This window comes from Leucoraja erinacea, chromosome 36, assembly GCF_028641065.1.
Source record: "Leucoraja erinacea ecotype New England chromosome 36, Leri_hhj_1, whole genome shotgun sequence".
Lineage (NCBI taxonomy): Eukaryota > Metazoa > Chordata > Chondrichthyes > Rajiformes > Rajidae > Leucoraja > Leucoraja erinaceus.
In genome coordinates, this window is record NC_073412.1 from 11,498,474 (window position 1) to 11,520,899 (window position 22,426).

General features: G+C 46.0%; 1 protein-coding gene across 2 annotated transcripts; it reads right to left on the reverse strand.

Annotated features, from left to right (window-relative positions):
* Window positions 1-3,676: 3,676 nt before the first annotated feature.
* LOC129713559 (hydroxylysine kinase-like) lies at window positions 3,677-20,365 on the reverse strand. Of its 2 annotated transcripts, XM_055662697.1 has the most exons (5): window positions 19,997-20,365; window positions 13,899-14,235; window positions 10,454-10,596; window positions 9,244-9,427; window positions 3,677-5,667 (listed from the first exon to the last, which is right to left on the reverse strand). In XM_055662697.1, the coding sequence occupies exons 2-5, from the start codon at window positions 14,233-14,235 to the stop codon at window positions 5,186-5,188; spliced, it is 1,146 nt and encodes a 381-aa protein (XP_055518672.1). In that variant the 5' UTR covers window positions 19,997-20,365; the 3' UTR covers window positions 3,677-5,185. The 2 variants fall into 2 exon arrangements, with proteins under 2 accessions (XP_055518672.1, XP_055518673.1); XM_055662698.1 differs by lacking the exon at window positions 19,997-20,365 and having other exon boundaries at window positions 13,899-15,601.
* Window positions 20,366-22,426: the final 2,061 nt, after the last annotated feature.

Sequence of the window (22,426 nt, forward strand, 5' to 3'; positions counted from 1 at the left end):
CCTGCCGAGGCCCAACCACCGCCAAGGATCCCGTTGCTGTCGAGGCTCAAGCTGCTGCTGAGGCTCCTTCAGCCCAGACAGGCCTCGCCGCCTGGCTGCTCCGCGGTTCTCTGGGAGGCCTGAGGGCCGAGTTCCAGTCATCGGCGTCGCGGTTGTTCGGTGGGTGGATCGAGCCCACGCAGCTCCCCGGGACACTGAATGAGCAGGGGTGGAATGAATGCAGGCAAGTGGAATTAGTGCACACAGGCATGATGGTCACCATTTACATGATGGGCTGAGGGGCCTGTTTCAATGCTGTAACATTCCATGACTCTGATATCAGAAGCCAGAGTGTCCAAATACAAGACCACAACGATATTTAGTGTACTCTTTATTAGTTAGAAATGAAATGATTAATGCTGGTTAAATCAATTTTGAATTGAATTGTGTTGAAAACCACTAAGAGTAAATCAGATTCTCAATCATTTCAGCTACAATCACACCTGACGTAACATTGAGCAGGGCTTGCTTGTGACGTTCCTCAATACAGGTGTAGACTGATCTAGATCTCTATCAAAGTGTCAGCTTTGATGTAGTCCTGGATCTCCACTGCTGCTGTGGGAACAAAGTGGCATCCAGCCTCTCACACGGGTTTGTCCATTCAATGATACCAGTGGTGATGTATGACCCTCCTCCATTGTGGTGGTGCCAGACTGCAGCAGGTAGTGCTGCTGCCACACGGCTCCAACTTCAGTCCCGACATCCTCCGCTACCCATTTAGTTCTCCTCGTGCGGGCTTTCTCTGGGTGCTCTGGTATCGGCCCACATCCAAGCTATGCTGATTGTTAGGCTCATTGGCTCCTGTAAACTTCCTCCAGTGTGGGTGTATGAGTGGCTTGACAATGGGCATGTGAGTGAGAATAGGTTCAATGGTGGTTTATTTACAGGAGATACAGGGAGGAATGAACAGTACGGTGGCGCAGCAGTAGAATTGCTGCCTTACAGCACCAGAGAGCCAGATTCGATCCGGACTACGGGTGCTGTCTGTACAGAGTTTGTATGTTCTCCCTGTGACCTGTGTGGGATGTCTCCGGGTACTTCGGTTTCCTCCTACATCCCAAAGACGTGCGGGGTTTGTAGGTTAATCGGCTTCCTAAATTGTCCCTGGTGTGTTGCACGCAAAACTGGAAATAACATGGAACTAGTGTGAACTAGTGATCGATAGCCAACAAGGACGCAGTGGGCCAAAGGGTGTACCTCTAAACTAAACTAAACATGGGAATATTGGAACTGCTCTGAGACCCATCAGTGAGTCAAGAACCGAGTTATAAGGTCATAAAATATAAGTGATAGGAGCAGAATTAGGCCATCGACCTGTGGCGCCTTCACGCTCACGTTGGTTTTGCGTCAGCCTGTCACCGTTGGCGAATCGCCAGCAGCCTCACGAGAAGGCCCAGCCACAAGAGCTCAATAACAACTACAAGGTCAGACGCACTAAATGGCCTTCTCTGCACACGGGTTATGATTGGTGAGAATGTAGGTAAAAGAGGCTTCTGGAATAAACGTGACATGTGGTGTCTGGCTCAGCTAAGTGTCGTTTTTTCTTTGCTTTCTGTCGTGGGATTCAGTAGGTCCCACAGGACCACCAAGTCTACTCCGCCATCCCATCATAGCTGATCTATCTCTCCCTGCTAACCCCATTTCTCCTCTCCTCTGTCTCACTTCCTTGTCTGGAAGTGTTCTAAATCCCTACCATCCCAGAAGCACTGTAGTCCTGAACATCATTCCTGAAGGGTTGGCTCGGTTTGTGTTGTCCCATTAATGGACACAAAAAGCTGGAGTAACTCAGCGGGACAGGCAGCATCTCTGGAGAGATGGAATGGGTGACGTTTCGGGTCGAGACCCTTCTTCAGACCTCGTTAATGTTCTCTGGGCCTCTCTCTTGCTTTGCCCTCTGCTCCTCCAACTGCAGTCGTGGACAACCTAAGAGGGGGGGTGATGTCTCGGTTGGGTGGTCAACTGACAGATGGCAACACACTAACCTCTGTGTCAGCGCCATGGATCAACAGCCTCATACCAGAGCCTTGAGCTCTAGTGCTCCTTGGGCTGCCAGCACTGCAGTGTGTTGTGTGCCAGAGGTATGGACATACAAATGAGAGACTGTACTCACCCCCTCAGTGCCTAAAAAACCCAAAGAGCAGGAACTTCCAGCTGGCAACCTCTCAAATACCTCTCCCTCCACCAGCACCACTGAAACAGACTGACTGCTGATTACCGAATAATTTTACTTGCAGTGTTTCTCTGTGTAATGACTGGAGTAATGGCCATATTTCTTCTGGCAGTCCTTTGAAACATACTTCTTATAATCCTGCCCTCCTGAAAAGAATCATTTTCCCACTCACCTCATCAACCTCACCCACTGTAGGACGTGACTGCTGAAACAGTGTCCGTATCACCCTTGTATAGGAAGGAACAGCAGATGCTGGTTTACACCGAAGATAGACACAAAATGCTGGGATAACTCAGCGGGACAGGCAGCATCTCTGGAGAGAAGGAATGGGTGACGTTTCGGGTCGAGGCTGCTTCTTCATCCATTCCTTCTCTCCAGAGATGTTGCCTGTCCCGCTGAGTTACCCCAGCATTTTGTGTCCTTCTTCTGAGTAAACCAGCATCTGCAAACACACGCAGATCTTGTACTGAAACACCAGTCACCTGGCCAGGCTCAATACAAGGTCATTGTGACCCCTCCTTGAGTTATCTTCATGATCTTTCAGGAAATTCTTTTGTAGACATCTAATAAATTCTGCCTCGTCCATGCCTTTTACACCGAGTAAGTCCCAGTCAATACTGCAGAAGTTAAAGTCACCCATTAGACCCTGTTGCTTTTCTATATTGTGTCCATACATTTGTTCCTGGCTACTAGGAGGTCTATAGTTTAGTATAAGGGAGGATAAGTTGCTCTCTCTCTGGTTTTGTGGGTTACGGAAATGTGCGTGTACACTCTTCCTCAGATGGTCATAAGTGATAGGAGAAGAATTAGGCCATTCGGCCCATCAAGTCTACGCCATTCAATCATGGCTGATTTATATCTCCCTCCTAACCCAATTCTCTTGCCTTCTTCCCATAGCCCTAGACACCTGTACTAATCTAGAATCTATCTATCTCTGCCATCTCTGCCTTAAAAATATCCAATGGCTTGGCCTCCACAGCCTTCTGTGGCAAATAATTCCACAGATTCACCACCCTCTGACCAAAGAAATTCCTCCTCATCTTCCTAAAAGAACGTCCTTTAATTCTGAGGCAATGACCTCTGGGGAAGGAGCTGCCTGATGGAATGGGCAAGGTGTACTGTATACTCTGTGAGATGGTGTGCTCCTTGCATCTGTTACACAGACAGACTGTTTGACCCCCACCCCACCCCTCATGGCCTTGAGCGTCTCAACACCATCCCAAATGCTCCTTCTCCACATGGGTCGGCCCTGGGTCAGAGATTCCAAGGAATGTGGAGATACTGCATTTCTTTGAGGAGGCTTGATGGACATCCCAGAACCTTTTACCACTTGGTTGTATCTTCCCACAATGGAGCTCAGAACAAAGGGAGTCAAGAGTCTTGGATTGGGATCACTTACTCGAACCCTCAGAAGGTGGGTTCAGCAAAAGAGGCTGAATGAGTCCCACCTGCCTGCACTCGTAGGATTACACTGATGAGTGTAAAGGGCCCGTCCCACTTTCACAACTTAATTCACAACCTCTGCCGAGTTTGCCCTTGACTCATACTCGCAGCATGGTCGTCACAAGGTCGTAGGTAGGTCGTAGGTAGGTCGTAGCAGGCCGTGATGCTAGTCGTAGGTACTTGTGGCATCAAGTAGGTCGGGGCGTTTTTTCAACATGATGAAAAATGTCCACAAGTAAAAAAGGTTGTGAATTAGGTTGTGAAAGTGGGACAGGCCCTTAATACTGTCTTGGTGCTGCACTGTTGACAGATTAGCTCTGAGGATGAGGAGAGAAATATTCTCATCTCTCTGGTAGAGGTAAACAATTGGGTCTTATACATAGTTTAGTGCCCCAGACTTTTACTTATTTCCCTACCTGAATTGGAGTCCCCTTAGCTCCTGAAAAACAAACAATTCTTTTCTTTAGTTTGGTTTAGAGATACAGTGCGGAAACAGGCCCTTCGGCCCACCGAGTCCGCACCGTACAGCGATCCCCACACATTAACAGGGGTGGGAGATTGCAACCTTCACGTGGTCCGCCATGTTTTGACGAATGCTATCATCCTGCCGTGCACAATCAAATAAGATCAATTAGAACAAGTTGTCCTTCAACTTTAGGTCATGCACGCCATACGCAAGAAGAACAACAGGAATGAGTGGGTTAGCGACTGATGAGCATTTGGTATCACGGGGCCTCTACATGCTGGAGTTTAGGAGGTTGAAGGGGGACCTCATTGAAACTTTCAGAATAACGAAAGGCATAGATAGAGTGGATGTGCAAAGGATGTTTCCACTGGTGGAAGAGTCTAAGACCAGAGGTCATAGCCTTGGAAATAGACACTCATTTAAAAAGGTGAGGAGGAACTTCTTTAGTCAGTGGCTATATAATCTGTGGAACTCATTGCCACAGAGGGCTGTGGAAGCCAAGTCAGTGGATAGATTTAAGGCAGAGATAGACAAATTCTTGATTAGAACGGGTATCGAGGGTTATGGGAAGAAGGCAGAAAAATGGGTTTCGGAGGCAAAGATCAGCCATGATTAAATGACGGAGTAGACTCGATGACCTAATTCTACTATAACTTGTGAACATGTTGGCTGGTATGGGCAAGTTGGGCCGAAAGGCCTGTTTCCACACTGTATCACTCTATGACTAAATATATAATATAATGAAAATAGATCTCACTGCCGAGAGAAGCATCTACTATCACCCTTTTACATCTTTTACATCTCATTTTTATAAATCTAGTGTTATTCTTAACTATATTCTGCACTGTGTATCTAATCCTTTGCTCTACCTGTTGTAATTGGTTTTGATTGTAATTATGTGTAGTATTATCTGGCTTGATTGGGTAACATGCAAAACTTAACTCTCCACTGTACCTCAGTACATGTGACAATAGTAAACCTCAACCTAGATCTTCATCAGTAGGTCCAGAGGGCATTTACCACTGACACAGACCACAGTTTGAGCGTTGGCATGACCTGCATCCTAGTCATTGTAGATAGGACTTGGCCGTATCAAACCAAACCTTCTCCACCACCTCTTTACCCACTTGCCATAATTGGCGCAGGCGTTTGCTGCCCACCTTCATTGAGACGTTGAGGTACTCCGCGTTGTCTGGGTCCAGGAGCATGTTGTGCCTGGCCATAACCATGGACTGTGAGAACCTGCAGAAAACCAGCAGGTAGATGGAGTCCCGCTCCTCCTCCGTCAGTGGGATCACGCTCTCAAAGCCCGCGATCACGTGGCCACCCACGCCAACCGGATCCTGGCTTATGATGGTGAGATACATGACGGTTATCGCCAGATCTTGCACAAAACACCCGAAGCTCATGTCCCCAAAGTCCAGGATGCCCGAAATCCGTAATGCTGATCCCGGACAGCTCTTTCCTGTTCTCTCTACTGCTTGCTCAATTGGTGAATCCAAGGGCTCCAGCAGTATGTTGTACTCATTGCAGTCACCGTAAATTAAGCCTTCAAAACAAGTCACAATAAGTTCATATGTTTTCTGAACAGAATTAGGCTAATTGGCACATCCAGTCTACTCTGCCATTCAATTATGGCTGATCTATCTTTCCTTCTCAACACCATTCTCCATTTTATGAGGATGTAGCCAGGACTAGAGGGTGTGAGCTATTGGGAGAGGTTGAGTAGGCTGGGACTATTCCTTGGAGTGGCGGAGTTTGAGGGGTGATCTTATAAAATCGAGAGGAATAGATCGGGTAGATGTACAGAGCCTCTTGTCCAGGCTAGGTGAATCGCGGACCAGAGGACAAGACTTTACAGTGAAGGGGAAAAGATTTAATAGGAATCTAAGGGATAACTTTTTCACACAAAGGATGATGGGTGTATGGAACAAGCTACCAGAGGAGGTAGTTGAGGCTGGGACTATCTCAATATTTAAGAAACAATTAGCTAGGTACATGGATAGGACAAGTTTGAAAGGATATGGATCCAACGCAGGCAGGTGGGACTTAGGTAGCTGGTGCATGTTGGGCCAAAGTGCTGTTTCCACGCTGTATCACTCTATGACTCCAACATTCTCCCCATAACCCCAGACACCCGTACTAATCAACAATCTGTCAATCTCCGCCTTTAGTTAGGCAAATTTGAAGAAAGACCTTGGTGGGTTGGAAGGAGGATTCATTCAAATGGCCTCTGGATTTTTTTCTTACAGAACTGGGTATGTTTAATTAGTTTAGAGATACAGCGCGGAAACAGGCCCTTCGGCGATGAGTCCGTGATGACCAGCGATCACCCCGTACGCTAGCACTGTCCTACACACTCGGGACAATTTACAATTTTTACCAAAGCCAATTAACCTACAAAACTGCATATCTTTGAAGCGTGCACGGAAACCAGTCACGGGGAGAACGTACAAACTCCATACAGACAGCACCTGTGGTCAGGATCGAACCCGGGTCTCAGGCGCTGTAAGGCAGCGACTCTACCGCTGCGCCACCGTGTCGCCCCTTTTGTTGCGCAAATGTGAAGAGAGACATTGGTTGGCAAGAGAAGGATTTAATTTATTCAACTTATTGGGACAGAATATCTGGTGTGTGTGGCAGTGAGGTTGGTGAGTTGGAGGAGGATGGGAAGAACAGATTACCAGAGATACCTCAAGCTCTCCATCATTGTTTGTCCCACCTCATGCCTAGGTCTGGCTGATTGCTGCAATAAGCCCTCTATCACAATCCCAGAATGATCGATAAAAGTTTCTTGATTCTTAAAATACCCTTTAAGTTTGAAATTCCTTGGAGCACAGGAGGATGCGAAGTGATCTTATAGAGGCGTATACAATCATGAGAGGATTAGATTGGGCAGATGCACAGAGTCTCTTGCCCAGAGTAGGGGAATTGAGGACATAGGGTCAAGGTGGGGAAAAGATTTAATAGGAATCTGGGGGGTAACTTTTTCACACAAATGGTGGTGGTGGAGTTATGGAACAAGCTGCCAGAGGAGGTGGTTGAGGCGGGTACTATCTCAACCTTTAGGAAACAGTTAGACAGGTACATGTATAGGACAGATTTGAGGGATCTGGGCTAAACGCGGGCAAGTGGGACTAGTGTAGCTGGGACATGTTGACCGGTGTGGGCAAGTTGTGCTGAAGGGCCTGTTCCCACTCTATGACTATGAAATACAAACAGGCAGTTGAGCATAGAAGTTGAGAGGTTATGTTACAGTTGAACAAGACATTTGTGAGACCACATTAGGAGAATTATGTTCCGTTTTGGTCACCCTTTTATAGGAAAGGTTATTAAGCTGGAAAAGATCTCCTTCCATCCCAAACCACTCCTTCCCCAGGTACTTTTCCCTACAGCTGGTAGAAATGTACACCTAGAAACATAGAAACATAGAAATTAGGTGCAGGAGTAGGCCATTCGGCCCTTCGAGCCTGCACCCCCATTCAATATGATCATGGCTGATCATCCAACTCAGTATCCCGTACCTGCCTTCTCTCCATACCCCCTGATCCCCTTAGCCACAAGGGCCACATCTAACTCCCTCTTAAATATAGCCAATGAACTGGCCTCAACTACCCTCTGTGGCAGAGAGTTCCAGAGATTCACCACTCTCTGTGTGAAAAAGTTCTTCTCATCTCGGTTTTAAAGGATTTCCCCCTTATCCTTAAGCTGTGACCCCTTGTCCTGGACTTCCCTAACATCGGGAACAATCTTCCTGCATCTAGCCTGTCCCACCCCTTAAGAATTTTCTATAAGATCCCCTAAATTCTAGAGAGTATAAACCAAGTCTATCCAGTCTTTCTTCATAAGACAGTCCTGACTTCCCAGGAATCAGTCTGGTGAACCGTCTCTGCACTCCCTCTATGGCAATAATGTCCTTCCTCAGATTTGGAGACCAAAACTGTACGCAATACTCCAGGTGTGGTCTCACCAAGACCCTGTACAACTGCAGTAGAACCTCCCTGCTCCTATACTCAAATCCTTTTGCAATGAAAGCTAACATACCATTCGCTTTCTTTACTGCCTGCTGCACCTGCATGCCTACCTTCAATGACTGGTGTACCATGACACCCAGGTCTCACTGCATCTCCCCCTTTCCCAATCGGCCACCATTTAGATAATAGTCTGCTTTCCCGTTTTTGCCACCAAAATGGAAACCTGTCACCTGCCACCTGTCCCTATACCTCCTCCCTCGACTCCATCACAGGGACCCTGGCTGTCCTTTCAGGTGAGACAGCAGTTGACTCCTCTTCTCCCCTTATCTTATACCAATTTGCCAGCCGGCAATACAGGGTATGGGTCTATTTTATTCCACTCAGCTGTGGTAACGCAGCAAGACAGCATTCTCCAGCCGGTGGTAGAAGGAGCAGGGTGACCCTCCCTGTAGCAGCTGCAACTCCACATTGACCAGAACAACTCCAAACTGGTTATTGGAAGGGGAAGAGAACAGGACCCTGGGTCTGGACCAGGCATGTCGTGTGGAGATGGACCTCAAGAGAAGCTGCTTCTAGGATGCAACACCACGACTCCTCAGGAAATGGAGCCACAATCTGGGGGGTAACTTTTTCAGTGGTGGAGTTATGGAACAAGCTGCCAGAGGAGGTAGTTGAGGCAGGTACTAATAATAATAATAATAATAATAATATCTTTTATTGTCATTGCACATTAGTGCAACGAGATTTGGTATGCAGCTTCCATCCGGTGTCAAAAAATAAATAAATAAATAAACTGTGCGCCGTGACCATCTGAGGGAGACAGTCCAGGGGGGATGGGGGGCACTCAGCAGGACCGGTTCAGAGCCGCTATAGCTCTGGGATCCCCTACCTTTAAGAAACAGTTAGGCAGGTACATGGATAGAACAGGTTTGGAGGGATCTCGGCCAAACACAGGCAAGTGGGACTACTGTAGCTGGGACATGTTGGGCCAGTTCAGACTGAAGAAGGGTCTCGACCCAAAATGTCACCCATTCCTTCTCTCCAGAGATGTTGCCTGTCCCACTGATTTACATCAGTGTTTTGTGTCTATCTTTGATTTCAACCAGCATCAGCAGTTCCTTCCCACACATTGCCAAGAAAGATGATCTTACCTTTATGAAACTTGTCCAGGTTGGGACGGATCTTTTCCTTGAACTGTTGGATAACTTGCTCTATTATTGAGAGCACTTCACCCTCCTCCATTTCATGCAGGTGCCTTTCCAGCAAGTGCGTGTTTGAAAGGTTCCACATAAACCCATCTCGATGCAGACTCTTCACAGTTGGGTGATAGAATTCCTAATTGTTACAAAATGCGTTATTGCCTCAACGAGTGTACGTTGGTGGGAGTGAGCAAATGAGAACATAGAACAGTATAACACAGGAACAGGCCCTTCAGCCCACAATGTCTGTGCCGAACATGTTGCCAAGACCAAATTTTATCTGCCTTCATATAATCCATATCCCTCCAATTCATGTGCCTATCCAATAGTTTCTTACCACTGAATGAAAGATATGCAAAAAAGTAACAATGAAAATGGAAACAGCATTGTTAGCTGTTTACTAGGTGAGAACGAGAAGCTGGTGTGATTTGGGTGGGGGAGGGATGGAGAGAGGGGGAATGCAGGGATTACTTGAAGTTGGAGAAATCATTACTCATACCATTGGGCTGTAAGATGCACAGAGTCTCTTGCCCCGAGTAGGGGAATCGAGGACCAGAGGACATAGGTTCAAGGCGAAGGGGAAAAGATTTAATAGTAACTTTTTTGCACAAAGGATGGTGGGTGTATGTCACAAGCTGCTAGGGGAGGTAGTTGAGGCTGGGACTATCCCAATGTTTAAGAAACAATTAGACGGGTACAAGGACACGACAAGTTTGGAGGGATATGGACCAAGCGCTAGTAGGTTGGATTTGATGTAGCTGGGACATGTTGGCCAGTGTGGGCAAGTTGGGCTGAAGGGCCTGTTTCCACACTGTATCACTCTATAACTCTAATGTGACTGTGCGTACAGTGTCTACACCTCTGGATGTAAGCACACCAACCAGTAGTGCTGCAAAGGCATAAATAAGACCTCGTAGATGATAATTTCTAACACAGGAGGATGACATTCCGCCCATGGATACTGAAGCAGTTAATATTCTCTTGCCGGAGAAGGAGAGATGACAATGGACTGTGTGGTATTCAGAGGAGAATGTGGCAGTATAAACCAGCAAAGCCTGGTCACACAAACGTTTAGTAACTCAGTGAAGGCCTCCCACTGTTACAGTCCTCAGTATACGGTATGTCTACAAATATAATACAGGTGAGGAATGTAATACAATACCTCATGCAGTGCTTTGTCCATTTGGGCAATGGTTCTGCCCAATTTGTAGCAAATCTGATGATCCAAGGTGAACTTTGCCATGGGTACTCCGGGCAAGTACGTCAGCAGTCTGATCATGAACTGTTTGTAGTCACTACCCTGCTCTGCAAACAGAGTTTCATTTTTGATTGATTCAAAGACACAGCTTAGAAATAGGCCCTTCGCCCCGGATCACCCGTTCACACTGGTTCTGTTATTCCACTCTCTAATCCACTCCTTAAACATTAGAGGCAATTTTACAGAGGCCAATGAACCTACAAACCTGCACGTCTTTGGGATGTGGGAGGAAACAGGAGCACCCAGAGGAAACCCACGCGGTCACAGGAAGAATGTAGAAATCCCACAAGGACCACACCAGAGGTGAGGATGGATCCCGATTACCTGGCACTGTGTGTAGGTATGTTACAAAACCTACCTGAATCGTGGCTGAGCATCTGCCCCACCCCTTGTGTGTGATTTTGGAGCTGTTTGGAGGGGGCGGGTTTAAAACCCAATTTTTACTAGGCTGTTCCAATCGCAGATGTTCAGCCTAGTAAATCATTAACGGAGAATCGCTGCAAGACCCGGTCCCAAAAGCTACATCAAATCCAACCTACTAGCGCTTGGTCCATATCCCTCCAAACTTGTCCTGTCCTTGTACCCGTCTAACTATTTCTTAAACATTGGGATAGTCCCAGCCTCAACTACCTCCCCTATCAGCTTGTGACATACACCCACCATTATTAGTTTTATAGGCCTCGAATAGTAGATATAATAAATTTAAAAGCTCTCGTTCAGTTCGCAAGCTCTGGCAGCCCCAGGGTTTTATAAAGCAAACAATTAAAGGTATGTACCTTATTTTTACATTAAATGGGGCATGTATATAACCCTATAATTATAATTTTCTATAGCGAGTAGCTCATTTTGGGCTTTTTATATCCCGCAGTATTTTTCTCGGCATTTGAGGGCACAAATCCAGCGCGATTTGAACGTTCTAAACCTGCGCGTTCCACATGAACCCACTAGAAAACCGATTTAAATGGGCATTTATTTACAGCAATTGAACACTAAATTCCTTCCATTTGGCCTATAAATTAATGTAAATTAGATATAAAAATCATGTTATATTGTGAATTATTTGTGAATAATCTTTGGACACTTAGGCTATTTAAAAATGTTAATCTTTCCTTAAGAAATGTGCTTTTGACTATCCAAGATCACAGCTTTTTTGTAATGCCCATTGAAAATCAATAGGGAACAAGATGCTAATTTCCGAGTATGAAAATGGTCATAACTTTTTTAATACTTGAGATATGAAAGTGAATTTGGTGTCAAATTAAACTTATTGTTATGCTTTATCTGATGGGATAAATTGCAGACTTGATTTTTTAAATCTCAAAATTTTGTAACATTGCTACTGTGTGGCAGACGATACGACCATCGTCACAGTTTAAGGATAAGGGGGAAATCTTTTAGGACCGGGATGAGGAAAACATTTTTCACACAGAGAGTGGTGAATCTCTGGAATTCTCTGCCACAGAAGGTAGTTAAGGCCAGTTCATTGGCTATATTTAAGAGGGAGTTAGATGTGGCCCTTGTGGCTAAAGGGATGGAGAGAAGGCAGGTACAGGATACTGAGTTGGATGATCAGCCATGATCATATTGAATGGCAGTGCAGGTTCGACGGGCCGAATGGCCTACTCCTGCACCTATTTTGTATGTCTATGTTTCTATGACCATAAGACATTGAAATTAAATAATGCCATTTGGCACATCTAGTCTGCTCCACCGTTCGATCATGTCTGATCAATTTTTCCCCCTCAACCCCATTCTGCCTTCTCCCTGTTTGACGTCCTTACTAATCAAGAACTTAGCAATCTCCGCTTTAAATATACCCATTGACTTGGCCTCTACAGCCGTCTGTGGCAATGAATTCCATAGATTCACCACCCTCTGACTAAAGAACTTTGTGTTCATCTCCACTCCTATCTGTTCTAGATAATGTCACAAGTTGAAACACAATTGGTTTCAATGCCTGTGATCCCATTAAAACATCGACAGCAGCAAACGAGATGTTGAAGGGAAATTGGGCCATGCACAGTCAGTCCTTGCCCAGAATGTGTTCCACTCTGAGCAGTACACGTTGGCAAGAATATATGTTTCATAGAGGAAGAGGACTTAACTTTCTGGTGCCTTTCCCCACAGTGGAAATGTTTGATTCTGCTGTGGGGGGACGTTTGTGTTGAACTCTATAATGTGTTGTGTCCATTTTCTTTATTTTTTTTAACCTTTTTCTATTGTATGGAAACTTATCATCTATATTATGTAAAGCACTTTTGGGTGTCAATGCGAGTTGACTTAAAATGTGCAATATAAATAAAACTTACTTACTTACTTACTATGCAGAAGGCCAAACACAAAGATGATGTCAGCAATGTAATTATAATGGAGATTAATTTTGGAAAGTCAGACTTGATGGTATTAGTGTGTTCTGAGGGAGAATAACTGTTAAAGTGCCAGCCACGCAGGAGTGGGTGGAGGGGAAGGGAATGAAGTTCCTGAACTGTTTCAATGGTCCTCAGGACTGGGATTAAATGATCTATTTGTAAATACATCGTGGGAATGGAGTCAAGGTGGGTAAATGAAGAATGTGCCAGATCCCTAGCCAGAAACTAACCATTTCCAAGATTCGATTTGCCTCCTGATACTGCAAGATCTCAAAATACTATTAACCAGTGCTTTTTAGTGACGGTAGTGACATTAGCTGACTCCTCTACAAAGTTAAACATCATTATTTCATTTTCGCAAGTTTATTAATTGTGCATACTGGCACCTTTTTATTTGCAAAAAAATTATTGTTATTAACACATTATAGTGAAGTTTTGCTAGGTGTTGCCATGTATCCTCATGCAGTTATGCTGGGGAATGTGACTATTATACCTATGCCAATTAGAAATGGCATTAAGTCAGTGAACCATTCATTTAAATGGTGAAGAACTACTATGATGGGGGAAGAGTAAATATTGGATATTTAACATGCTTTTGAAATAAATATTCTTTGATGCTTTAATTGTGTTAAAATATAATTATCTAATTTCTTATTGTTAGATTTGAGTATTCTTGACGCGAGCAGTCATTTAGAGACATTCACAGGATTTTACAGCTTTGACAGCCAGCAAAGCTTAGACTTGGCTTTTCTGACTGCTGAAGTTTCTTCAGCTCATCAGTGAGTTAGAGAACAAATAGGTCCATGAATGATAGGAGCTGAATTCGATCATTTGGCCCATCAAGTCTACTCCGCCATTCAATCATGATTGATCTATCTTTCCCTCTTAACCCCATTCTCCTGCCTTCTCTCAATCACTGCCTTAAAAATATCCATTGACTAGGCCTCCACAGCCGTCTGTAGCAAATGAATGAAACTCACTGATTGTCTCCAGGGACATAATCTTGCCATCAATGGTTGTGATTGGTGTGGCTGTAGGAAAACCTTTCTGGTTTAGGAACATCATGACTCGCGTTTGTGCTTCCACCAAATCAGTGTCTTGGCTCTCGTCAGTGTTCAGAACCTTGAGGACGTAGCTCTCCCCGTGATCTCCACCTTCCTGGGTCTCGCATACCAGGACGTGGAAGTTCTGGTCCATGTAACTGGGCAGTGGTTTGACTTTTGAAACCTTCAGGCCGTACAACCGTCCGACCAACTCCACCACCTGGGCCTCACTCAATGAGGGTCTGATTACAGCAGCTTCATCGGAGTCAGACATCTAGGAAACAATAAAATATTGAAAAAACAAACCATCCTCCACAAGTGCCATAGTCTTGATAAAATTTCCTTAGAGTGGACCATTCATTTGAATGGAGAAGAACTACTGTGAGTCATACAACACAGAACAGGCTGTTCGGCCCAACTTGTCCATGCTGACCAATATGTCCGACTGAGCGAGTTCCATTTGCCTGTGTTTAAGAAGGAACTGCAGATGCTGGAAAATCGAAGGTCACAGGTCTGAAGAAGGGTTTCGGCCCAAAACGTTGCCTATTTCCTTCGCTGCATAGATGCTGCTGCACCCGCTGAGTTTCTCCAGCTTTTTTGTGTACCTTCCATGTGCCTGTGTTCGGCTCATATGCCTATAAACCCTTTATATTTATGTATCTGTCCAAATCTCTTTTAAATGTAGTATTTACACCCACTTTTAAACGTTTCTCTGGCAGCTCGTTCCATATACCCACCACCCTTTGGATGAAAAAGTTGCCCCTCAACTCCCTCTCACTTTAAACGTGTATCCTTCAGTTTTAGATATCCTTACCCTGGGAAAGAGACTGTGACCATTCACCTTAACTATGTCTCTCCTGATATTATACACCTCAATGAGATCACCCCTTAACCACCAATGCTCTAGAGAAACAAATCTTAGCGTATCCAATCTCTCCTTTTATTTAACGCCATCCAGTCCCATATCTTCCGCACCTTTCCCAGCTTATTGATATAGAATGATTGTGGCAAGGCTTGTCAGCTTTAGTGGGCTGCGGAGCAAACTCGGGCAGTGTCGCTGGAAACGTTGCATCCATCCCCAATCCCTCAATGCATTCTGTGCCAGCTTTGTACAGAACGGTGGCATCAACCACCCACCGGCGTGCCTATACCCACAGTTACTGTCGCAGATGCCAGATCGATGTCGCTGAACGTGAAGAGCAGCTGACCCAGATGGAGTCACCGGCTCCCTCCTCTGCACCAGCATATACCAGCTGGCAAGAGTGTTCACAGACTATTTATATATCTCCCCCACCCATCCCACCAGCTTCTCGTTCTCACCCAGCCAACAGCCAACAATGGCCTGTTCTTTTATCATTGTTACTTTTTTGCATATCTTTCATTCATTGTTTTCTATCTCTCTACATCATCGTCTATATCTCTCGTTTCCCTTTCCCGTGACTTTCAGTCTGAAGAAGGGTCTCGACCCGAAACGTCACCCATTCCTTTCAAGATTCAAGATTCAAGAGAGTTTATTGTCATGTGTCCCAGATAGGACAATGAAATTCTTGCTTTGCTTCAGCACAACAGAATATAGTAGGCATGAATACAGAACAGATCAGTGTGTCCATATACCATTATATAAATATATATACACATGAATAAATAAACAGATAAAATGTAAATAAACAGATAATGGGCTATTAATGTTCAGAGTTTTGTTTGAGTTGAGTTTAATAGACTGATGGCTGTAGGGAAGTAGCTATTCCTGAACCTGGGCGTTCCTTCTCTCCAGAGGTACTGCCTGTCCCGCTGAGATACTCTAGCATTTTGTGTCTATCTTCGGTTTAAACCAGCATCTGCAGTTCCTTCCTTCATAGATACAGACAATAGTCTTTAACCTCTCATTCCTCCATTCTGAGGTTTCCACCTGTTTTAAGAAGACTCCTGTCATCCTGGTGCTAAAGGCAAGCAAGGTAGATGGCAGAATGACTACAGCCGATGTCTCAGACATCCACCACGTTTGAGAGGCTGGTCATGGTGCACGTGAAGTGCAGCCTCCCAGACAGCCTTGACCCACTGCTATTCACCTAGCGTCACAACAGGTCCACGGCAGACGTCATCTTCCTGGCACTATAATCATCCCTGGAACATCTGGATAACAGGACACCCACATCAGACTCCTATTTGTTGACTATAGCAGTTCTTTCAACACCATCATTCAACTGAACCCATCTCCAAGCTGAGTAGGAAGAAACTGCAGATGCTAGGCATAAAAGGCATAGAAACTGAAGAGGCATAAAATGCTGGAGTAACTCAGCGGGACAGGCAGCATCTCTGGAACGAAGGAATGGGTGACGTTTCGGGTCTGAAGAAAGGACTTGACCCGAAACGTCACCTATTCTCTCCAGAGATGCTGCCTGTCCCGCTGAGTTACTCCAGCATTTTGTTTCCATCTCCAAGCTGCTGGACCTGGGAGTCAGCACCCCATCTGCAACTGGATCCTTGCCTTTCTGATCCAGACACCAACCAGCAACTAAAGGTGACAAAACATGCTCAGTGATAATTCCGGTTCTTTAAGGATGTGTCCTCAGCCTCTCAGTATACTCCCTAAACACCAGAGGTGCCAAGTTTTGTCAGAGCATTTCAGTATTCTAGTACCTGAAAATCAATATTTTGCTGAGGAAATCAGTATTTTTACGCGGTGCCATTTTTCTGAATTTTTTTTCCCCGATATGTGCGGTCATACCCATTTTAGAGTACAAAAATGCATAACTTTGCTACCAATTGACATGTCTTCTATGCACCTTACTTGACAGTGCATTCATTGCCATCTCTTTGTATACTGCTGTTTCAACGGCTGCTTCCTGCTTTTAGCACCAGATGATGATGCAGAAGCCATTTTGGAAGCATCCCTCTCCCTCCCTTGCGCTCTCTCCTTCCTCTCTTTCCCTCCCTCTCCCTCCCACCCTCCCTCTCTCTTCCTCCCTCTATCCTTCCTTTCCCCCCCTCCCCCTCTTATTCCCTCCCTCCCTCTCTCCTGCTCCCTCTCTCCTTCTCCCTCTCTCCCTCCCAAACAGTCTGTGACCCTTGGCGCTATGTTTAAAGCCCAGAGCGCTCCAGCCATTAGCGCTACATTTAGAACCCATAGTGCTGCAGCCAACAGCTCTTTGTTTAAATTCCCACGTTAAACTGACAGCGCTGTTTAAACCTGGAGCGGGACAGGCAAATCAAAGCTTACAAAAATAATCATCCAGATCTTGAATTTTAAAATGCTATCATTTTTAGAGGTACAGGATGACTTTTTATATCCTTTCATTTTTTAAGCAGCAAGATGAAGCAGGAAGTCGGGCTGATTTAAAAAAAATCCGTATTTAACAAAGCAAAATCGTACATCAGTATACTTATCGCATTTTTGTACAATATACGGAAAATCCGTAATACTTGGCGGCTCTGAAACACCCACAACTGTGCGGCCAAATTCTGCTCCACCTTCACCTGCAAGTTTTCAGACGACAACACTGTGGTGGGTGGGATCTCGAACAATGGTAAGATGGAGTACAGGGAGGAGATAGTGAGCTTAAGAGCGTGGTGTTAACCCTCTGTCTTTTATGAGTAAGCCAGTTCTGAATCCAAACTATCACCTCACCATGGATGCCATGCATGTTAATCTACTGGAGCAGCCTACCATGAGAGACTTGAACAAATGCCACGCTAAAATCCATGCAGACAACATCCACTGGCCCCCCTCATCGATCACCTGCATCACCGCTTCAAAAAAAATCAATCAAATCTGTAAGACATGACCTGCCATGGACAAAGCCATGCTGATTGTCCCTCTGAAGAAGGGTTTCGGCCCGAAACGTTGCCTATTTCCTTCACTCCATAGATGCTGCTGCACCCGCTGAGTTTCTCGAGGACTTTTGTCTACCTTCGATTTTCCTGCAACTGCAGTTCCTTCTTAAAAACTGATTGTCCCTAGTTATCCCATTCTCTCCCAACTGGGAATAAATCCTTCCTGAAGAATCCTCTTCAATAGCTTCCCAACTACGAGTCTCACCGGCCACAATTTCCCTGGATTCTCTCGACTTCCCTTCTTAAATAAAGGAGCAACATTAACTACACCAAGTCCTCTGGGACCTCACCCGTTGCTAGAGAAGATGCTACAATCTTAGTCAAGGCTCCCTCTTAATAACCTGCGATAGATCCCATCAGGTCACAAGGAGTTATCCACCTTTAATGCTCTTCAGGAGCCCAAACATAACCTCCTTCCTGATCTCAAACTCCCCTTCTCCACAATGATCTCACTGTCCTCCATGTCCTGCTCCTTAATGAATACAGATGTACAGTACTTATCTAGGACCTCACCTACATCCTCTGACTCCAAACATAGATTCCCTCCTTTATCCTCGTGTGGTCCTTCTCTCTCCTTGGTTACCCTTTCGTTTTTAATGTACGTTTAAATTGCGTTGGAATTTTCTTTAATGCTGCTCGCCAATTACATTTCATAGGTGCTTTTGGCCCTTCTAATTGCCCGCATAAGTTCTTGCTTGCTTGATTTATATTCCTCAAAGCCCTGTCAGATTTTATTTTTCTACCGTAAATACAGTTCTTTTTGACCAATTTTGCAACCTCTAGGTTGGGGTTTGGGTCATCCATGGTTCCCTTAACCTGCTGTCCTTATCCTTCCCACCTACTGGAACATGCCAGTCCTGTACTTTGATTAACTGGTGTTTAAACAACTCCCAGGTTAGATGTGGACTTACCATTAACAGCTGCTTCCAAATTGACTCCTCCTGACTGCTATCAGCCTTGCCCCAATTTAGCACTCCCCGAATGTCCAGCTTGCCCTTATTCGTAACTATCTTCAAACATATGGAGAAGTGATCACTGTTCCCAAAATACTCTTCCACTGAAACACCAAACATATTTCCGGACCTATTTGCCAACAGAAGGTGCAGTCCAGGACGTCCTGTGCTCGTGTTTCAGGAAAATCTCTTCAATAGAACTAAAATAATTCTGGCCTGTCCAAATCGCTTCCACCGAACAAGTCCCAGTCAGTGTTGGGGAAGTTTAAGTCACCCACTACAACAACCCTGTTGTCTTTGCATCAATGTACATGTCGTCTGAAGAAGGGTCTCGACCCGAAACGTCACCCATTCCTTCTATCCAGAGATGCTGCCTGTCCCGCTGAGTTATTCCAGCATTTTTTGTCTTTCTACATATCTGTCCCTCTATTTAGTTTAGTTTAGAGATACATCATGCCGACCAGGATACATTAACACTATCCTACACCCACTCGGGACAATTTACATGTATACCAAGTCAATTAACCTATAAACCTGTACGTCTTTGGACTGTGGGAGGAGACTGAAGATCTCGGAGAAAACACACGCAGGGGAGAACATACAAGCTCCGTACAGACAGCACCCATAGTCAGGATCGAACTCGGCACTCCGGCGCTACTGTCCCACGGTGCGAGTTCATTCCAAGAGCTCTCCCGAGTTAAAAAAAAATCTAACTCGTGGTAAGCACGGAGAATGAACGTAGCGGGTACATCGGAGCTCGGGGACGTCTCTTAGCACTAACGGCAGGTATTCGGGAAGACTCGCTAACGGCAGGTAAGCACGGGAAGACTCGTGAAGATTTTTCAACATGATGAAAAATGTCCACGAGAGCCCCGAGTACCGACGAGTGGCCATTACAGTAAATGTCCGAGTTCGAATCAGGGCAAACTCGGGAGAGCTCTTGGAATGAACTCGTACCGTGGGACAGGAGTTTAAGGCAGCAACTCTACTGCTGCACCACCGTCATCTATCAATATTGTTGTCCTCTGACTGCACTTTGGAATAAATCCTTTCCCTCCGCTCAAGGCGACGCCAACTTGCAAAGAATCTGAGCTGGAATAAAGAACGCCAAGGTGACTTTGAGGAACCCATTGCGCACGGACTCTCACCTGCAACGTTAATGTTAAATATAACTGCAAAACGGTAAACAAAGCCCAGGTAACAACCTGTAAGCACCCCACTGATCAAAAGTCAAGAAAACAAACGTACCTGTTCAGATTTGTGGTTTTCGCTTCGGACTTCTTTAAATTAGCAGTCACTTTGGAAAAGATCCACGTTAGGTTAAAAGGCTTCTGTCCAATACAACTACAGATTTCAGCTGATAAAATTTAACTCTTTGTGAACCAACTAGACGTATTTGTTTAGCAAATTTTGACCCGGGTTTAATCCTGTATACAGCTGCTGTCTGGAAGGACAGTTCTCCCTGTGACCACGTGGGTTTTTCCGGGTGCTCCGGTTTCCTCCCACACTGTTAGAGCATGGAGCAGCATTATCGCGGATATTCCCCACCACCTTCAGCAACGATCCAGACAATCTCATTCTTCATCTCTTTTCCCCATGGCTGTGAAATAATTTCTCATGCAAATACCTATCCCACTGAAAACGTTGAGTGAATCAGCATTCATCCCGCCCTCTGGCCAGGAGTCCTAGATCATGACTGCCTGCGACGTACCTTTTATTCAAATCAAGCCCCAGCCCCAGCCCACCCTTCTGCCGACAAACTCAATTCCTAGCCTCTGGTTCTCGTGCTCTGTATTGTTTTTCACTTCCTTTAGATCCGCTAAACACTTCTAACAAATCCTCCCTTACCCTTCCCAGTTAGCTGATAGGAAGATGTAAAACTATGAGAGGCATGGATAGGGAACACTGTCAGAACCATTTTCTCAGCGTGTAAATGGCAAAGACTAGGGAGCGTAGCGTTGAGGTGAGAGGGGCAAAGTTTAAAGGAGGTGTGCGGGGCAAGTTCTTTTTACACTTGGTAATCGGTGATGGGTGCTTGGATCGCGCTGCTGGAGGTAGTCGTTGAGGCAGATACGTTAGTGGTGTTTAAGAATAGGCGGGGAATGGAGGGACATGGCAGATAAACATTGGTCATGGGACAACCAACCTGCATTAACACAGATTCCCCCAATTGACTGTGGAAATCACCTGGGAACCTACAAACTGCTGGCTGTCTGCCCTCCACAGCCTCCAACCTTACCTTTCCCCAGCCCAGCATGGCCTGGTGTTACCTTCTCCTCAAAATCCATAAACAGAACTGCCCTGGCAGACCCATTGTTTCTGCCTGCTCCTGTCCCACTGAATTTGACTCCCCCCCCCCAGGTCCAATCCTATGTCCAAGACACTTCACACACCCTTTGCCTCTTCAATTACTTTAATTTCCCAGCCCCCACTCCCTCATCTTTACTATGAACCTTCAGTTAATTCCTTCCTACACCTCCCTCAAGTGCTAGGTTCCATGAAGTCAATGAGTCACTTCCCGGGCAGTGTGGAATACATTTAAACCACCTGGCACTCAAAGGCTGTGGAGGCCAAGTCAGTGGCTATTTTTAAGGCAGAGATAGATAGATTCTTGATTAGTGCAGGTGTCAGAGGTTATGGGGAGAAGGCAGGAAAATGGGGTTAGGAGGGAGAGATAGATCAGCCATGATTGAATGGCAGAGTAGACTTGATGGGCTGAATGGCCTAATCCTTCTCCTATCACTATGACCTTATGACAAACAGTAATTTAGCCCATTGGATTGGGAAGTGGTGTTGGTGAAATACTAAGTTTCAGTTCATGCAAACTTTTTGGGGATTTTCATGCTGAATAATTTGAATAATTTAAATATTTCTTCAGTGTCGACCTGAAACATCACCCATTCCTTCGCTCCATAGATGCTGCTTCACCCACTGAGTTTCTCCAGCATTTTTGTCTACCTTCAATTTCTCTAGCATCTGTAGTTCCTTCTTAAATTCCGGAAGTGGCGGTGCTGTGAAACGGCTGTGGCTCGCCTGCAGTCTGTCTGTTTTTGCTTTTTTGTGTTGTTTTTTTTTGGTCTTGTTCAGTTAAACTTTTGGTTATTAGGTTGTGTTATGTGTGGGGTGGGGGCTGAAACATGGCTTTCTGTCTCTCCCTTCGGGGGAATGCGACTTTTTTGTCGTATCCCCCTTCTCTTCCCCGTCTGAGCTGAGGCCTAATGGCGGAGCTGGCGGCCTCCAACCTGCGACCGACCTCGAGGCTCCGGAGGTTGAGCCAGCCAGGACTTACCAACGCGAGGCTGGCCGTCTCCGAGCTGCGGCGGCGTTCAGGCAGCGGCACGACTCGGCGCTCTGGTGAGGGCGGACGGCGCGGGGCTGAGATGCTCCCGTGTGGGCGGCCCGGTGCGGGGCAGAGACGCTCCCGTGTGGGCGGCCCGGTGCGGGGCAGAGACGGTGCTCCGGTGGCTGAGGGTGCGGCGACCTGAATCCGGGGCTCGGCCGCGGGCCAGTGGACGACATCGTCGGGAGCTCGCGGGTTTCAGGCTGGTGCCACGGGTGCCTGTTTTCTGGAGCTCCCGTGGCAGCAGCTGCGTCCGCTGGACTGGAGGGCGGCAGCTTCGACCACCCCTGGGCTGCGGAGCTTGAACCGTGGGACTGACTTACCATCGCCTGGTGGGG

What these genes read in the sequence shown, in the direction of transcription:
- LOC129713559 (XM_055662697.1), bottom strand. Translation starts at nt 14,235, where the DNA reads ATGTCTGACTCCGATGAAGCTGCTGTAATCAGACCCTCATTGAGTGAG. An exon ending in TGGACAAAGCACTGCATGAG is followed by an intron (nt 9,428 to 10,453) that starts GTATTGTATTAC and finishes TGTAACAATTAG; the next exon opens with GAATTCTATCACCCAACTGT. An exon ending in CCTGGACAAGTTTCATAAAG is followed by an intron (nt 5,668 to 9,243) that starts GTAAGATCATCT and finishes CTTGTTTTGAAG; the next exon opens with GCTTAATTTACGGTGACTGC.